Genomic DNA, 18,465 nt, shown 5'->3' with positions numbered 1-18,465 from the left:
CCTCTCAGCTTTCAAAATCATAGCAGGGACCATCAAAAACCATAGAATATGGTCCAAGAACATAGCACTTAGAATTTACATATATGTAATTTTGTACCCCTGGAAGTGAGGGCCTATACAATTCAAACTTATATATATATATATATATATATATATATATATATATATATATATATATATATATATATATAGATAGATATATACAGCTTTCTGCTTATTGGAATTTTTTAAAGAATTATATGTCATCTATATATCAAACTGATTTGAATAGATGCTTGTGTTGAAAAATGCATTTGTAAAGCTGCTTGTGTTAAAAATGTGCCAACAGTGTACCCTGCTATGCAGAAAAAGAAATATACATGAATTATTGTAACTGTATAAATGTATATGTTTTAACAGAGGATTCCGGAAGAGAAGAGATTAATATCAATCTACCTAACTTTGAAAATAGTTTGAAATTAACTTACTTGGCTTAGGTCATAAAGACTGCGCACTGCAAAAAAGTAGGCAAGGCATTAGACAAGGTCAAGGCTCCTTTGATCCCTTTGCCAGTGATTGAGGAACTGTTTCAGAAATAGCTATGGATATTGTAAGGCCACTGAGTAGACCAAATTCCACAGGGAAGAAGTATATCCTGTTGGTAGTAGAGTATGCTATTAGATACCCTGAAGTGGTTGTTTTGCCCCCCCCCCTCACATCAAGGCAGGGAAGGTGGCAAATGTTTTTTTAAACGTTTTCAGCAGAGTAGGTTTCCTGAGAAAAATACTGACTGACAGAGGTGCCAATTTTATATCAGACCTGCTGGCTTGTCTGTGGAAGCTCAGTGGAGTGAAGCACCTAAAAAAGACCCCCTACCATCCCCAGACTAATGGTCTTGTGGAGAGGTTAAACTCTACACTAAAAACCATGCTACAGGCATTTGCAGACCAGTTTAAGACAGAGTGGGACAAATATTGCCCCATCTGCTGTTTGCATAAAGAAAGGTACCACAGGAATCCACATGTTTTTCACCATTAGAATAGCTGTATGGACATAGAGTAAGGGGGTCCTTTAGATTTGATTTGTGATGAGTGGAGTGTTGAGTGTGAATCCCACAGGAGTTTGCTGTGGCATATGTCCTAAACCTCAGAACAAAACTTAGGGAGCTCATGGGCTTGGCTCAGGAGAAACTGGCAGGAACCCAACAACAGGAAAATGTCTAGCATGATAAGAATGCTGCAGTCCAAGAATATGTTATGGGACATCAGTTTATGGTTTTCATTCCTATCAGACAAAATAAGTTGCAGGCAGCTTGGGAGGAATCCTTCAAAGTGGTAAGGAAGTTCAGTGATATTAACTACATGATAGAATAGAATTGCAGGAGAAAGGGGTCCAAATTGTACCATATTAACATGATGAAACCTTACCATGATAGGGAGGCTTTGTTGCTAAGTATTTGCAGTACACGGCAGGAGGAGTATGAGGGGGGTATATGGGTACATTGAGCCAGCTGGTAAAAGGCCATGTTACTAAGGTGGAGCCTAGGGCTGCAGGAATATGACATGACAAAGCAGCACTGTAGTAGGTTCAGCAATGCCAAGGCAGATGGGATCTAAAGACAGGGCATGGGTTAACATATTCCCAGACAGGCTTGTTCCCTTCAAGCAATGTTTCTCAAGGGTCAAGGGGTTGGGAGTGTGGCTTAATTGCTAAGGTGTTTGCCTTACAAACACAAGGTGCAGGGTTTGAGTCTCACAAGGGATAATTGGCTAGGCTTAAAATGGCTCACAAGAGCAGTTAGCTTAGTACTAAACTATGAACTATGAACAATTGAAAAACTAGCATGACTCTTCAAAGGTGGGAGAGATGTGATGATGTGAGGTATTGACAGCTATGCCAGGAGAAGTAGGCCACTGGATGTGCAACATATGCCAGCACAGCTAGCTGGAATTTTGTAAAGAATTATATGTCATTTGTATATCAAACTGATTTGTACAGATGCTTGGGTTGAAAAATGTATCTGTAAAGCTGCTTGGTTAAAAATGTACCAACAGTGTGCCCTGCCGAAGAGGTTAATATCAATCCACCTAACTTTGAAAATAATTTTAAATTAAATTACCTAGCTTAGGAGATAAAGATTGTATCTTACAGTTCTTAATGCAGCCAGAGACACAAAAATCTGTACTAGGAAGCCTCTTGTATTGTCTTTGGGGTGAACTGATTGCTATGCTGGAAGAATGTAAGTGTTTTATGGTTTTATGACTTCCAGAAGCTGCAACAAATCTTAGCAAGCTCTACCTGTGTGTGTGTATTATTGGCATGTATGTGCCAAATCCTGGCAACTTCTAGCCAAGGGAGGTGCCATGGGAACCATACATCACATGACCAGATGTATGTGATGTCATTCTGTAACCCACCACTAAAATAATGTATTAATACTAGTTGAGAATGAAGTCTTATAGCACTCTGTTTTTGGAACCTGACAAGGAAGGACCGCCCTTACCTATTCACCCTGCCTTGCTCTAGTAAGTGACCAGGGAATAGTAGTTCTTTAGATCAGTCAGGAAAATATAGTGAGATTAGTTAAATACTGTTTTTCTGTATCTGTGTGAATCTGTTTGTGTTATTTTAATACTTCCTGTGACTTGACACTCTGGTGTTTACTGTAAATAGATATTTAGTATTTTCATGTATTTTATTATTCATTATTAAATATACTTAAATGTTTCATTGTGGCTGGTCCTTTAGAGAATATTTTAAATGTTGAGTGTACTTATATCTATCTTGTGACTCTCTGGCCACTCCTGAAAGCCATACTGCATTGGCCATACACTATCATTTGTATTAATAAATATTTCACTTAGTATAATTTGGTACCCTTGTAAGAGCCTTAGAGTAGCTGGCTGTGGAGTATCTGGTGGCAGTGTATCTACCTTATAGTCTGGGCAGAATAGGACATAGCTAGAAAATCTGTGCCAGCCTTTCCCAGGTGTGTGTATGTGTGTGTGTGTGTGTGTGTGTGTGTGTGTGTGTGTGTGTGTGTGTGTATGTATGTGTAAATCAAATTTCAAAGAGCGTGTGTGTCAGCTGCTGGGCAGAGGGAGACAAAGCACTGGTTTCACAGAGAGATTGGTAGAGGACTTGGCTTGGACAGTCAGCTGAAGTCTCAACTGTACAGCTGTGCCAGTGGGGATTCTTATCAAGGATCTTGAGAGAGAGAGAGAGAGAGAGAGAGAGGGGGAGGAACCACCCCCTCCCCTGACTGAGTGTGGCCCCTGTGTACTCTTAAGGGGAATTGTGCTTGATGCAGAGAACTGCATCTGGAAATACTGGGTGTATTCATGTCTGTTCCAAGTGAACGTCCTTCTCCAGTGTCAGTGGTGATATCTCAGGTTCCTTCACTACTGGTCCAGAGTGTCACAACCTCCATGACCTTTCAACCACTTAGCTCAAGAATCAGGAACAATGTCCCAAAATCAGGGATATATTTTATTGTTCTAATATAATTAAAAAGCTGCTAATATAAGGGATTTTTCATTAACAAGCATTTTTTGAAAGTGTCAGATCCAAACTTACATCTGTCATTATCTGCTGACTGCAGTCGACAGCAATTTGTAAGGAAAACACAGATTTTATCAGGCACAGAATAAAATTATGAGGCAAATTCAAGATCAGGCACATTTGAGATCTATTCTTTTTGCACAAACACATAAACACATGGACAGATAACTAAAAATTATAGCCTGTTGTATAGCTGTGTATACAGAATATATATATATTTATATATATATATATATATATATATATATATATATATATATATATATATATATATAGTGATGTTTATGAAGCTAGAAATTGATGGCGTAATGATGAATGTTGTTAGTGCTTATGCTCTACAAGTTGGGTGTCAATGGATGAGAAAGAAAAATTTTGGAGTGAATTGGATGAATTGGTGATGACTGTACCCAAGGGTGAGAAAGTGGTGATTGGAGCAGATTTCAATGGGCATGTTGGTGAAGGGAACAGAGGGGATGAGGAAGTGATGGGTAGATATGGTGTTAAACAAAGGAATGCAGAAGGTCAGATGGTAGTGGATTTTGCGAAAAGGATGGACATAGCTGTGGTGAATACGTATTTTAACAAGAGGGAGGAGCATAGGGTGACATACAAGAGTGGAGGAAGATGCACATAGGTAGATTATATCTTATGTAGGAGGGCCAGTCTGAAGGAGATTGGAGACTGTAAAGTGGTGCCCGGAGAAAGTGTAGTTAGGCAGCATAGGATGGTGGTTTGTAGGATGACGTTGGTGATCAAGAAGAGGAGGAGGACTGTGAGGGCAGCACCAAGGATCAAATGGTGGAAATTGAAAAAGGGTAATTGTGAGGTTGAGTTCAGGGATGAGATAAAACAGGCACTGGGCGGCAGTGAAGAGTTACCAAATATTTGGGTAACTACAGCAGAGCTAGTAAGGGAGATGGCTAGAAAGGTGCTTGGTATCGCATCGGGACAGAGGAAGGATGACAAGGAGACATGGTGGTGGAATGAGGAAGTACAGGAGAGTATACAGGCAAAGAGGTTGGCAAAGAAGATGTAGGATTGTCAGAGAGATGAAGAAAGTAGACAGGAGGATAAGGAGATGAGGTGCATGGCAAAGAGAGAGGTGGCGAAGGCTAAGGATAAGGCATATGAAGAATTGTATGAAAGGTTGGACACTAAGGAGGGAGAAAAGGACCTGTACCGATTGGCTAGACAGAGGGACCGAGCTAGGAAAGATGTGCAGCAGGTAAAGGTGATAAAGGATAATGAGGGAAACATACTCACAAGCGAGGAGAGTGTGTTGAGGAGATGGAAAGAGTGCTTTGAGGGGTTGATGAATGAAGAGAATGAGAGGGAGAGAAGGTTGGATGATGTAGGGATAGTGAATCATGAAATACAATGGATTAGCAAGGAGGAAGTAAGGATAGCTATGAAGAGAATGAAGAATGGAAAGGCTGTTGGTCCAGATGACATACCTGTGGAAGCATGGAGTTGTTTAGGTGAAATGGCAGTGGTGTTTTTAACCAGTTTGTTTAATGAAATCTTAGAAAGCGAGAGGATGCCTGAGGAATGGAGAAAAAGTGTTTTGGTACCGATTTTTAAGAATAAAGGTGATGTACAGAGCTGTAGTAACTACAGAGAGATTAAAGTGATCTGTCACAGCATGAAGTTATGGGAAAGAGTAGTGGAAGCTAGGTTAAGAAGGGAGGTGATGATAAGTGATCAGCAGTATGGTTTCATGCCGGGAAAGAGCATTATAGATGCAATATTTGCTCTGAGAGTGTTGATGGAGAAGTACAGAGAATGTCAGAAGGAGTTGCATTGTGTTTTTGTAGACTTAGAGAAAGCATATGACAGGGTGCCTAGAGAGGAGTTGTGGTATTGCATGAGGAAGTCAGGAGTGTCAGAGAAGTATGTAAGAGTGGTACAGGATATATACAAGGGCAGTGTGACAGTGGTGAGGTCTGAGGTGGGAGTGATGGATGCGTTTAAGGTGGAGGTGGGGTTACATCAAGGATCAGCTCTGAGCCCTTTCTTATTTGCAATGGTGATGGACAGGTTGACAGACGAGATCAGACAAGAGTCCCTGTGGACTATGATGTTTGCAGATGACATTGTGATCTTTAATGAGAGTAGGGAACAGGTGGAAGAGACCCTCGAGAAATGGAGATATGCTCTAGAGAGAAGAGGAATGAAGGTCAGCAGGACTAAGACAATATATGTGTGTGAATGAGAGGGAGGATAGAGGAATGGTGAGGATGCAAGGAGTAGAGGTGGCGAAGGTGGATGAGTTTAAATACTTGGAGTCAATAGTTCAGAGTAATGGTGAGTGTGGAAGAGAGGTGAACAAGAGAGTACAGGCAGGATGGAGTGGGTGGAGAAGAGTGTCAGGAGTGATTTGTGACAGATGAGTTCCTGTAAGAGTGAAAAGGAAGGTCTACAAGTGGGTAGTGAGACCAGCTATGTTATATGGGTTGGAGATAGTGGCATTGACAAAAAGACAGGAGTTTGAGCTGGATGTGGCAGAGTTAAAGATGTTAAGATTTGCACTGGGTGTGACGAGGTTGGACAGGATTAGGAATAAGTATATTAGAGGGTTAGCCCAGGTTGGAAGGTTTGGAGACAAAGCCAGAGAGGCAAGATTACATTGGTTTGGATATGTGCTGAGGAGGGATGCTGAGTATATTGGGAAAAAGATGCTAAGGATGAAGCTACCAGGTAACAGGAAAAGCAGAAGGCCTATGATAAGGTTTATGGATGTGGTAAGAGAGGACATGCAGGTGGTTGGTGTGACAGAGCAAGATGCAGAGGACAGGAAGAAATGGAAACAGGTGATCTGCTGTGGTGATCCCTAACGGGAACAGCCGAAAGAAGATGATGATGATATATATATATATATATATATATATATATATATATATATATATATATATATATACATATATATATATATATATATATATATATATATATATATACATATATATATATATATATATATATAAATATATATATATATATATATATATATATACAGAAGGTAAAGTCACCAAATCCGAACTCTTCCATGAACTTGCATAGTAAAAAATAAGTTATAGTTCAATCAGCTATGTTTCAATCAGCTGTACCTTCTTTTTCAATGCTCAGTGAAATGAGTCCTCAGCCAAAGATTCTACACCCAAACATATAAGTGTGTGTGTGTGTGTGTGTGTGTGTGTGTTGAGATATTGATATAAAGATATTGAGGATAAATAATTCAATATTTAATTTTTAAGTTAACTGGAGGTCAAATATAAATGCAATTATTTTACAGGCAATGGACAAATTGCGTTCCAAAATTAAAACTAAGCTCATTAAGCTGTACTAAGTAATTAAATCCATTTATGTTGAAATGTATTAAATGTAAAAAAAACTTTTTATGATATAGTAATAAGGTGATTCATGGAATGTAGTGAACATGAATTTTTTTCTTAAAGTATACTAGGTGCATGCTTGAAAGTGTGTGATTAAATTATAATATTGAAAGTTGTTATTTACTTATTTGTTAGGTGTACTTGATTCTTTTACATAGTATACGCATCAGCGAGTTTATATTAGCTCATAGTCCAGCTTCACCCTAGTCAAAGGCAGAGAACGATGTGTAGATTTGCACTCCGTGACGTATGTTACAGAAATAGGATGAATTAGATGTGAGCTCACCTTTTATTACCCTCATGCAGCCACCCCTTCACCTTGCCTTTCCTACTAATGGACAGCCCTCCTCTGTCCAATCAAACCCGACACCATCTTTTCTCTCTGTCAGTTTTACACACTGCTGGTGTTTACCTATGGTAGCAGTCATTTGATTCACCTAGTACACACACAGCTCTCAATTGTCCAAATGTCTAAATTTTTTCATTGTTTTTTTTTTTTTTTTTTGGTTTGGTCTTAATAAAAATTATAGTTTTCAGGTAAGTCATTGAGGACTGAAGTCACTAAATAATGACAGACATTTGAGATTCAGATTTCATGCCCTTCAGAAAATGTATGCTTATGCAAATCCTGTTATATCAACTTTCGATATTTCTGTAACCCAATATTTAAAAATTGTTCCACCATTGTTTTTGCTTTGTCCAGATTTCTTGCATTAACAGGTTTAGGGGTATGATATACCTAAAAATCTAATAGTCAGCTGAGGATGTAGGAGTTGAAGTCAGGACAGTGAATTACTTTGTTTATAATAAAAATGGAGCACAGTTTATGGCCTAATACCAAAACAACAGTAATGTGTTATAGCTATTTTTGAATAGAAGTAGCAGTTGTTTTGACTGAATCACAACTTACTGAACAAATTTGACTGAAATCACATTTAATTGAAAACTCATTTGAATGAATCATGATTGAAAATTAAAAGAAGCAGTGTTTCACACTGTATATGTTTTTCTCTTTTCTCAGGTGTTTTGTGACCAAGGGCATAGTATTTTGAAATAGTGTGTGTCTGTGTGTGTGTGTGTGTGGGGGGGGGGTAGCAATGATTCACTTTGTGCACCTTTTTCCTCTTTCCTCCACTGTTGTATGCCTGAGGAGTTAATATGTTTATGTAAGGGATTGTATGGGGCAAATCCCCTGCAATGCAGTGGGGGTGACTCCCCCCTGCAAAAACAAAATAGGGTTTTAGGGTATGCTTGGTACAAAAAGTTTTCCAGTCAGTGCTACTCAATGAACTGAGTTTTCAGTCGAATGTGTTTTTAGTTAAATTTATTCAGTCATTTCTTAGTCAGTGAAGTGAGATTCAATAAAAAAGCAACCATAATTGAAAAAGCATATGTGCTTATTCAGAACAATGAATTCAAATTCTGAAAGATGTAGCATATGGCCTCATTCAAAACATTTTAATTCAATACATGAAACAGAGGTTGAGAGTCACACAAGGTCAAAGTCGAAATGTTCAGTGATTATGCACCTATGGAGTGAGGTATTTTCCACTCATCAGATCTAATGAGTCATAAAAGAGTCAGTTTGCTGATTTCCCAGAGTTGTCCTTGCCAGTTCTTCCCTTTGTGGCTCATATTTTACTGTTAATTCAGAATTCTGTATGCAACAACAGGAAAGCGGAGTATGCCACAAATCAATCCCCTATCAAATCTGTTTTCACTAATGTTGTCCCAGAATAACTAGGACCTATTTTACCAGAAAAATGAAAGCACATTTTCTTGCCTTACTAAATGCAGCTTTTTCACTTTCATGTTATGCATTAAGTTTTAAATATTGTAATATTAAATTGTCTGTACCTTTCACAAATAAAGAAACAACCATTTCAGCTGAACCAAACACATTTTCTACTTTGCAGATATAAATTCCTTCATCTGATTTGGACGCATTCATGATTCGTAGACTGCCATCTTGAAGGACTGTTATCCTAGCAAAAGGAAGATACTATAAGTTATGGAAATATATACAATTCTAGTTGAACACATACAGAATTAATTGTGAACTTCAGCTACAACAGGGCTATATCTGAGAACATTTGTGATCAAGAAACATATTTACGTCTGTTATTGCTCTCTGCTTCATCCTTTCCAAAAGTATTTCATCATCACCTGGCTTCCACTACTCAAAGCTCTGTCTTACAAGTTCAATTGTGGCTACATTGGCCCAAAAAAGGATATGTTCAAAGAGCTGCTAATAGTTTAAATTACAGACTAGTGTGAGGAAACGATATGTAGTTAAAGCCTGAATGAAATTGCATGATTCCTGTCTCCATGACAACATGAGATTAATTGCAGGTGCTGACATCAGTGGAAGTGGCATGCTTTACACACACACCCACAACACACACACACACACACACACACACACACACACACACACACACACATGTGCGCACTTCACTAATATACATTGTCAAATTATTTTGGTGAGATAAGCCCGATTCTTCCTTTGGAATCAGGTACAAGTCTCCACCAGTCCTTATTAATACATGATCCTTTTCGCTCTGGCATGGAGTGACACATCAAGTTCAGAGCATTACTCTGTACCTAAGCCTTTTGGAGGTAGCTTTCACCAACTGCACTGCACATCCGATTACTAAATGCTGAGGGTTAACAATGGGATTGGGCTAAGTATGGAGAAAGGAAGTCAAATAGATCCTTTCTTTTGTAGATCTGTAAATGATTGTTAAAACATATTGAAGTTATTAGTAAGATTTTTTTTCTGTGAAAACAGCGTGCACTAAATTTGAAAGCGTTTTTTTTTTGTCTAGGACTACTCAAAAACTATGCATTTTTGCTTTCCTCCAGTTGTATGATAGCGGACAGCTTGTACCATTGCAGCTGTCCTTCAGATAGAGGGGGTACAAGCATAGAGACAACTTGATGTAGTTTATAGTTAGGCTATTTCAGTGAATATAATTTTGGGATTGATGTACATTTAACTCATTCACTGGAATGGAGCTCAGGAAGTTTGCACTTTAACTTCCAATGGGCAGAGCCTAAGCCTTTTGACATAATCAAATTATGTCCTCATATTTCAAACAGATGTTCATTCTGGAACCATAGAGATTATATAAGAAGTATAAATGGCAAACTCTTCAGGACAAACTATTTTTATAGTGGTAGTATTCTTCAGGTTCTAGATCTTAAACCAAATGTTATAAGTCACAGTAAACACAGTAACTAATACATCATTTGTAATATTTTGTATACAACTTACAATATCTCGGCAACCACTCAAGTTACACACATACTGTCAGCAACATTTTCTTCATCTAGCTGAGAACTTTCATACGAGGCTAAGAGGGTCTGTCTGTGTTACTTGGTTATCGAGATATTCAGAAAATTGTGAAAATTATATTTATATAAATTAATATCATAAAAAACAACAGGTAATATCTATTTATCTGCACTAAACATAAGTCAGTATTACTGCAGTTGAGTTTGCCATTGTGTAAGCTTTAAGATGAAATATTTTAAAACCTTATACATAGCATTGTTTTAGAATTTTTGCTGTAACTATGAACAAGCAATGCTTGACTCCTAGAGGTGTCAGTAAGAGTTAACTGCACATGCACCTGGAGGAGTCACTCGGATGTAATGAGTTAAGGATGTGATATGCCACCACTATTTTTTTTAAACAAAAACATCTTTATTAAATTTTCATGCATGACATAGGCAATCTTACATTTATAGAAATTAAAATAAACCATAATGACAATCTATTGCAACAAAACTTCTGAGATATAGTGTAGGATTTTTGTGGCACAGAGAACCGTTTGGCTTTGTACTAAGCATTTTAAGCTTGATAATTGCATGTGTCAGCAATTAATAAATCATGCTCTAGTTACCAAACCTTTGGTCTTGGATTTAACTTGCTTACCATACAGAATGTTAAATTATACAATTTTTGATTGAATAGTTATGGTGTTTTTGCATTTTAATTTTTTGATATGAATGACCCTCTGATTTTCTTTTTCTCAGAGATGAAAGTCCCTTCCATGTTATCATGAATGCTGAACCCACAATGTCTCACTACTAAATCAATTAATAAGCTTCTCTATTTCCATGCTAAAAACATGAGTAATGCTGTTTGGATGCAAGCTAATTTGTCCAGAGACCCTGGTAAGATTTGGGGTGGGGTGGAACACTAGTTTTTAAGAGTTAAGTGGATGAAGGTGTTGTTGCAGATGGTGTTACAGACGAGGATGGGTCAAGGTTAAGGAGAAGGGCTGGTTGGAGGGGAAGTGAGGTAATAGTAAGGAGGAGTTAACTTTGTTTTGTGGAGGAGTAGTGGGGTGGGGATATCACATTTAGGATTGAACCTGATGACCAGTAGGTACTGTGGAGTAGGTTGGCCTTGCATTAAGTTTGGTCTGAAAGTTGTAGGAGCTTGTAGGGTGTCTGTTTTTTTTGTGTGTTTTTGATACCACTTTTATGAACATGAGAACATGGCTGTTGTATATTGTTTGGATTCGGGTTACCCTTAATTTTCAGTGTTTTTGAACACTACATTTCATAAATGAAGAATTCACACTTTACATGCACAGGCATTCCAGGCTTTTCATTTTATCTGTGAGTGTGCTTGTGGTGACATATAGTAGGTCAGCAGGTAGCAGCTTTTAATTAGGGAAGTGGAGATTTTTTCAGGTGTCATTATCACTGGATTCATGTTGAATTTCTCGTATTCTTTTGTTTGTAGTTCCTGGTTCGGGGCAGTTTTGGGTGGTCAAGAGCTGCTTTCTGTTAAATCGTTGGTGTGTTTTTTTTTTTTTTTGTCTTTGGAGTCCCGTCACAAGTGTTGTTATGGATCCTGGCCTTCGTTACTCATTGGTTAATTCATTTGTGGCATTATGTGGTCTGTGTTGGGGTGATACCATGTGTGTCTATTATGACTGGGGTCAAATTTCTGTGCGAGCATTGTGGAACTGTCAGTTGCACTTTTAATTGACTCCTTTTTTTATTGTTGGTTGGGGAGTGTTGAATGTTGTTTTTTCTCTGCGTGTTGTACTTAGCAGACAGCAGTTTTTAGCTCTTCTGGCAGTAATTGGTGTGTTGGCTGTAAGATAGCAATTTCATGGTCTGAGAAGCAGCCACAAGTAATGGTTCATTGCTGCTCATGTGCAGTTGTGGCTTAAGCCACTTAACCATTAACTCCTTTGTAAGGGGGTTCTCATTTTTGGTGTTCTGGCAGCAAGAAATCCAGACAAAGCCATAAATATGTGGGGACAAAGGCACAAAAAAAAACCACAAGAACACTACTTAAATTTTGCCCTTAAAAGCCTAGAAAGTTGATGGTCTGACAGGTTTTGCATTATTAAAAGTTTTGAAAAGGGTATAAAGTCTGAGACTCAAACATTTGCCATTATTCTTCTGATTTCAGCCTTCAAGGTTTTACCAGTGATTTGCAAGGAGGCCATGTTTTTGAGAAACAAAAAAGAATATGAGGCAAAGATCTGGACATTCTGTGAGGGGCTGTGCAGTGGAACAGTATGATGGTGCAGTTTAATGGTTTTTACCTTGCAGGAGTGAGGTGCAGGGTTGCTTATTAGCTCTGGAAAAGGAAATAGTTTAGGGTTTAAGGGCCCCAAGAGAAGCTAGTCTACTACTTATGAATGAGCTTGTTTTAAGGTTACAATAATTCTGGTGGTCAATGCATTTCTTTCTTTTGCAGATGGCAAAATCTCACAGTATGAAGCATAGATGGATGACGATTGTGGCTCAAGCAAAGGAATTGTTTTGAGAAATGCCATTTGGTGAGTCCTCTATATCAAATCCATCCTGTACATCTAGGAGGAAAAGGCAAGCACAGGCAGCAAATAAGACTCCAGTTGCAAGAGGGAAGCGAGCAGTTGGTGTGTAGTGGATATTCTGGCAGTGGAGCAGATTTGGATACAATTGCAGGTAATGATATTATGTCAGGATTAGATAGAGGTAGTGCAGAATTGTCGGGTCCTGGGAGTGGAAGTCTTGGTGGGGATATAGATCAAGTATTGCAAAATGGTGATATTATGGATAGAGGTGTTCATTGCTATCCCTTTGGGGAGGTGGGGCAGGGGCAGATTGAGGTGGTGCTTGGGGGCAATAGTATGGTATCCTTCTTGGGGAATCCAGGGTCAAGTTTGAACAGGTGTGATTCATCACCGCATGATGTGGGTTCTGATTCTGGGATGTGACCAGGGGACTAGTAAGCTACTCAGGCTTTAGTAAACATGGGGGGATGTTCTGACCCTGCATATTCCTATGTCTGTTAAACAGAAAATCTGGAAAGGTGAGCATGCTGCCATATTTGAGTTAATTGATGTGGAGGGTGTGCAGCATTGGGTGGAATCTGACATAGCAAATAACAAGGATCTCTTGACAGTGTTAGGTGTGTTGGGGTGGAGGAGGGTTTGAAGTCTTACAGCTAGGATGTGGGAGAACTGGGTACTTGGTTTTGTGTATTATATGGTGGGTTGCTGGAGAAGGATAATTTGCAGGCCTTACCACTTTTGACTTATTTTCATATGATTTATGACGCTCAACAGTTACATGCTGGGAACACATGGATGTTGTATTATCAACTGTTCTACAAGCAGAAAGACATGGATCAGTAGTTGAGATAGAAAGTGAGACACCCTACTATTTTGCTGGCCACAAAGATGGATAGTTTGGGGGGGTTTCTTCCAGTTGGGTAAGTTAGGGGGAGAGACGGGTGATGTATGTTGGGCATTTGATGTGGGGTGATGCACATAGGCAGCATGCAGATTTTTACATAATTGCTCAATTCGTGCTGGTGTGTACCCAGCATATTTGTGTGGCCATTGGGAGGGGACTTTGATCCATGGGCGCTCTTTTTTGACCAGCACTAGGTCCTTACCCTCCCCATTACAGCACCTGCAAGGGTTTAGAGGACATGAAATGTGCAGCATTGGGTGGAATCTGACATAGCAAACAGAGGGGAGGAATGTCTTTTCGAGGGCAGAGGGGTAAACCAGCTTTTCCATTCACCCATTAAGGTGCAGGTATTATGTCAAATGATGATTCACTTTCCAGAATCGGATAGTGCAGCTGAGTTGATTTTGGGGTTTTTAATCCAGTCGGAAGTTTGTGGGGATGGCTTAGTTTATAGGAATTTATGTTCCATGTGTGGGAAAGTGGTGGTATTGACAGGTTTGGTTGAGAATGAATCGAACACAGGCAGGTTACTAGTCCCTTTTGACTACCCTCCTTTTATCAGTTTCAAAGTGTCATCATTGGGGTTGGTCCCTAAGATGGTTCCTGTTGAATTTTGGTTGACATACCATTTGTCTTTTCCTCAAAGCGAATTTATAAATAATTTTATATGTAGGGATGATGCAGAGGTTAGGTACGCCTCATTAGATGATACAGTGGCAATGATTAAAGGGTTTAAGGATCTGAGGTTAGTAAAGACTGATATTTAATCTGCATTCCACTTGCTGCCCATGTGGGCAGAAGAATGGCCATTATTGGGCATGGCTGTGGACAGAAAATTTTATTTTGACAAGGCCACATCCATGTGTTGTTCAGTGGATTGTGCTACATTTGAGAAATTTAGCTCTGCATTTCATTAGGTCTGGCAGCAACGGGTGTATTCTCAGAAGGCCATTCATTACCCTGATAATTTTCTGTTAGTGGGTGAAGGTTTTACAGGAGCAGCAGAAGGTATGCAGGTATTCCAGGACAATTGTGAAGAGTTGCATGTTCCCTTGGTGAAGCAGAAGTTGGAAGGCCCTGCCAAGGCATTATGTTTTTTGGATTTGATGATGAATGCTGGGCGGGGATTGTTTTCTCTTCCTTTTGAGAAGATAGTGTGATTAAAAAGAAAGATCATGTGGGTAATAGCTAAAGACAAAGTTCAGATCAAGTACATCATGGAGCTTTTGGGGATCTTGAACTTTGTATCTCATGCAATTAGACCTGGTTGAACTATTTGCAGGTAGGTGGCATTCTTGTTACAATGCGGAAGAAGTAAGTATCATTGGGTAAGGATTACCAAGCTTGTCTGAGCAGATTTAAAATTGTGGTTGTCATTTTTGCACTGTTTCAATGGCATTTTATTTTGGCAGGAAGACTGGGTCAATCAGTAAGAATTGCAGTTTTTTACAGATGCTACAAGGGGAAAAAGGGATGGGGTATATTTAAATGGGGAATGGTTTGAGGTTCATTGGCCAGATAATTTGGAGGATGAGTGGAGGAATGATGTGGCCTTCTTAGAATTGTTGCTTATTTGGGTGACTTTGACAGTTGGGTAAGACTGATTTGGTAGGAAGGTGACTTTTAATTCAGTCAATATGGCAGTGGTTAGGGTGTTAAAGTCAGAAATGGCTAAATTTAGGTTACTTTTGTTAGTTTTGTGGAAACTGGTATTGCAGTTTGTAGATATTTTTTTTCTTTTTCAAGTGTTTACTTGCCTGGTACTAAGAATGTGATTGCTAATAGCCTTGTTCGCTTTCAGTTTCATGGGTTTCAACAATTGGCTCCTAAGACACATGCTGAACCAGTCATGTTGTTGGAGGAGGTATGGTAAGTTGGGCTGAAGTGACAGGATGGCTGATTCAGGAATCATGGGTGAATTCAATAAAGAAGGCGTATGGTAGGGCATTATCTGCATTTTATGAGTTTGTATTGCAGTTGCTTGAGGCAGAAGAAGAGAGTGTTTGGTCAGTAAAGTTGTTGCTGCAGTACTTATTTAAGGCTTGGATGAAGGGAAGGGCAGTTCAGTCATTCAGGGTGGACTTGACTGCTATCAGCATATTTGCATGGTTAACTGATTTACAGGATTTGACAAAGTCATGGGGGATAAAGCAAATGTTGAAAAGATGGGGTGAGATTAATGGTAGCAAGCCGGATAGGCATTTGCTGATAACAAGGCAGGCCCTTAAGGTGTTGTTGACAGCCTATAGTTATTTAAAGGGAATTCTGTGGATTATACACTGTCAGTTACCTTGTCTGTGTGGATGTATAGTAGAGCATTTAGGGTGAATGAGTTGCTGGTTTCATTGGTGTGCCAGGATGTTGTTATATTTCTTTCTTCAGTAGAGATATGGTTGCACCAATAGAAAAAGATAAGGTGGGCAATGGTGCAGATTGTGTTGCAGGCAGGTAAGGACGAGTCCATGTGTCCAGTATTATGGGCCAGGAGTTTACAGTTATTGCACAGTGGGACAATGCATAATTTGTTTTTTTGGTTGTGGAGGTGGAAAGGTGATAGGAGAAAATTAGTTTTTGTGTTTGATAAGGAAGGCTTTTCAGTGTGTGGGCTTCCAGGGAGAGTGGTTTTCTATTCAATCTTTTTGCACTGGAAGAGCATCAGGTCTGGTTTGGGAAAGTAGGTCAGTGGAGGTTATAAACAGGGTGGGGCATTGGTCATATGGGACATTTTTGTCTTATATTAGATGATTTATTTGTCTGCTCTGTTTAAATATTTTTTGAAGCAGAAAAGTGTTCATATTGAATCATTCTTATATTTATTGGGCTGCAAAGTGGACCATGATTAGGCCTGATGGAAACAAGCTGGGGGTGTGGCAATTTGGGTGGAGAGTGTTTGGCATGGTGTTAGAGGACTCAGGTGGCACCAACTTGAGTATAAGTTTCCAGACATATGAGGTCAGATTAGGATTCAACATATTCTAATAACCCACTTAGCAGGTAATGACTTAGGGGTTATCCCAAAACAGCAGTTAATGTTTAAGGTATTAAGGGATTTGGCAAGTTTAAGTAATGGGTTTCCCCTCCATGATTATTTGTGGACAGAAATTGTACCACATTTGGTTTGGGAGGAATGTGGGCAATTATATGGGTATTGAGCATGCCTGGTGCTTCATTAACCTTAGGCTTTCGAGGCACTTGAGCCACTTGGGCATTCGTATTATTGATCATAGGTACTTTGATGATAGGGATCCAGTGTGGTTTAGGAAGGATGGAATACACATGGGTGAGATGGGTTTGGACCAGTTCACTGGGCACCTGTCATTATTTTTGGAAAGTTTGGTGGAAGCATTGTAGTATTTCAAGGGGGAACAGCCTGTGTCAGACTGACAAGGAAAGAAGAGGGGCAGGGATATCCTTCTTCTGTTCCTCCTCTGGTGTTTATGTTTTGGATCTTACAAGGTGGTTGGTTATTGAAATGAGTGGTGTCATGCTGCTTCTGGTATGAAGCTTGAGTAAGTGGGCAGTTGGGTAATGCTGCCTACATTATGGTGGGATGGAGGTGAGTGGGCAACGCTGCCTACTGTAATTTATGTTTGAAGTTATGTAATATATTTCTGTTTAATATATTCTGTATTTAATTCATTTTGATTAATAAAGGTGATCTTATGCCAAAATGGTGTGGTTTCTTGGGAATCTGGACAAATGCAGTTTGTATGCAAACTAATTTGTCCAGAGACACCTTTAGGATTTGGAGTGGGGTGGGTGAGATGTGTGGGGTGGCAGAAGAGTTCTTAAGAGTTAAGTGGATGAAGGTGTTGTTGAAGTGTTACAAATGAGGAAGGTTTAAGGATAAGGAGAAGAGCTGGTTGGACAGGAAGTGAGGCAATGGCAAGGAGGAGTTAACTTTGTTTTGTGCAGGAGCAGTGGGGTTGGGATATCACATTTAGTTGTGGACTTGCTGCCCACCCTCCATGTCCTCATTTTTTTTGTCAGCTGGCATGCTATGGTTTTACATCTGTGTGTGGGTTGGCAGGAGGATAAGAGGGGCTAGGATACCACTCCTCTGATCCCCCTCTGGTGTTTATGTTTTAGATCTTACCAGGTGGTTGGTTATTGAAGTAAGCAGTGTCATGTTGCGTTTGGTATAAAGTTTGAGTAAGTAAGTGGTTGGGTAACTCTGCTTACATTATGATGGGATGGAGGTGAGGGGGTGACACTGTCTACTGTAATTTATGTTTGGCATTATGTATTATATTTGTGATTAATAAATTAAGTGATTCATAACATTTGATTAATAAAGGTCCTGTTATGCCAAGATGGCATGGTGTGGTGTGTTTTCATGGGGGATCTGGACAAATAGCTTCACAATTCTTAGAAAGACAAGTCGTCAACTAGTCCTTGTATGTGGAACACCTCACACTGAGGATTAACAGCTGATGAAGTAGGAGTGAAACCACAATGTAAGTTAGAAGCTCCTCTAAACAAGAAAGTTGTTTTTTGCTTACCTATTGTACTTTTCAGTTATGTTTAAATCATTGTCCAATATCTACAAGTTAACAGTCAAATTAAAAAAAAAATTGAATAACAGTGGCCTTCATTTTTTGTAATATCACTTGTAACTTTAACATGAGGAGTATAATAGGAAATTAAATTACCTGTAAAACAAAGATGCTTACAAAGGTGACTAATACATTTCAACTGGCATTCTTATTATATTTTTGTATATGAAGCAATCTTTGACATATCTAATTACTACAATTTTTTTTTTTAATACAATAAATAAGCTAGCTCAGTTTTCATGTAAATGATATAATTATTTTTG

The 18,465-nt window shown here is 39.0% G+C and overlaps 1 protein-coding gene across 8 annotated transcripts in view; it reads right to left on the bottom strand.

Moving 5' to 3' along the window:
- The window catches only part of CNTN5 (contactin 5), a 5,719,910-nt gene that overhangs the window by 805,775 nt on the left and 4,895,670 nt on the right, over positions 1-18,465 (bottom strand). For all 8 annotated transcript variants that reach the window (XM_044072706.1, XM_044072701.1, XM_044072707.1 and 5 more), the window contains one exon: positions 8,790-8,917. In XM_044072706.1, the coding sequence (XP_043928641.1) occupies positions 8,790-8,917 (128 nt within the window). The remainder of the gene's footprint in view (positions 1-8,789; positions 8,918-18,465) is intronic.

The sequence above is a fragment of the Protopterus annectens genome, chromosome 5.part0 (assembly GCF_019279795.1).
Source record: "Protopterus annectens isolate FY-2018-M chromosome 5.part0, PAN1.0, whole genome shotgun sequence".
Classification (NCBI taxonomy): domain Eukaryota; kingdom Metazoa; phylum Chordata; order Ceratodontiformes; family Protopteridae; genus Protopterus; species Protopterus annectens.
The sequence above is the reverse complement of the archived record's forward strand: the minus strand, read 5'-3'. Positions and strand labels throughout refer to the sequence as shown.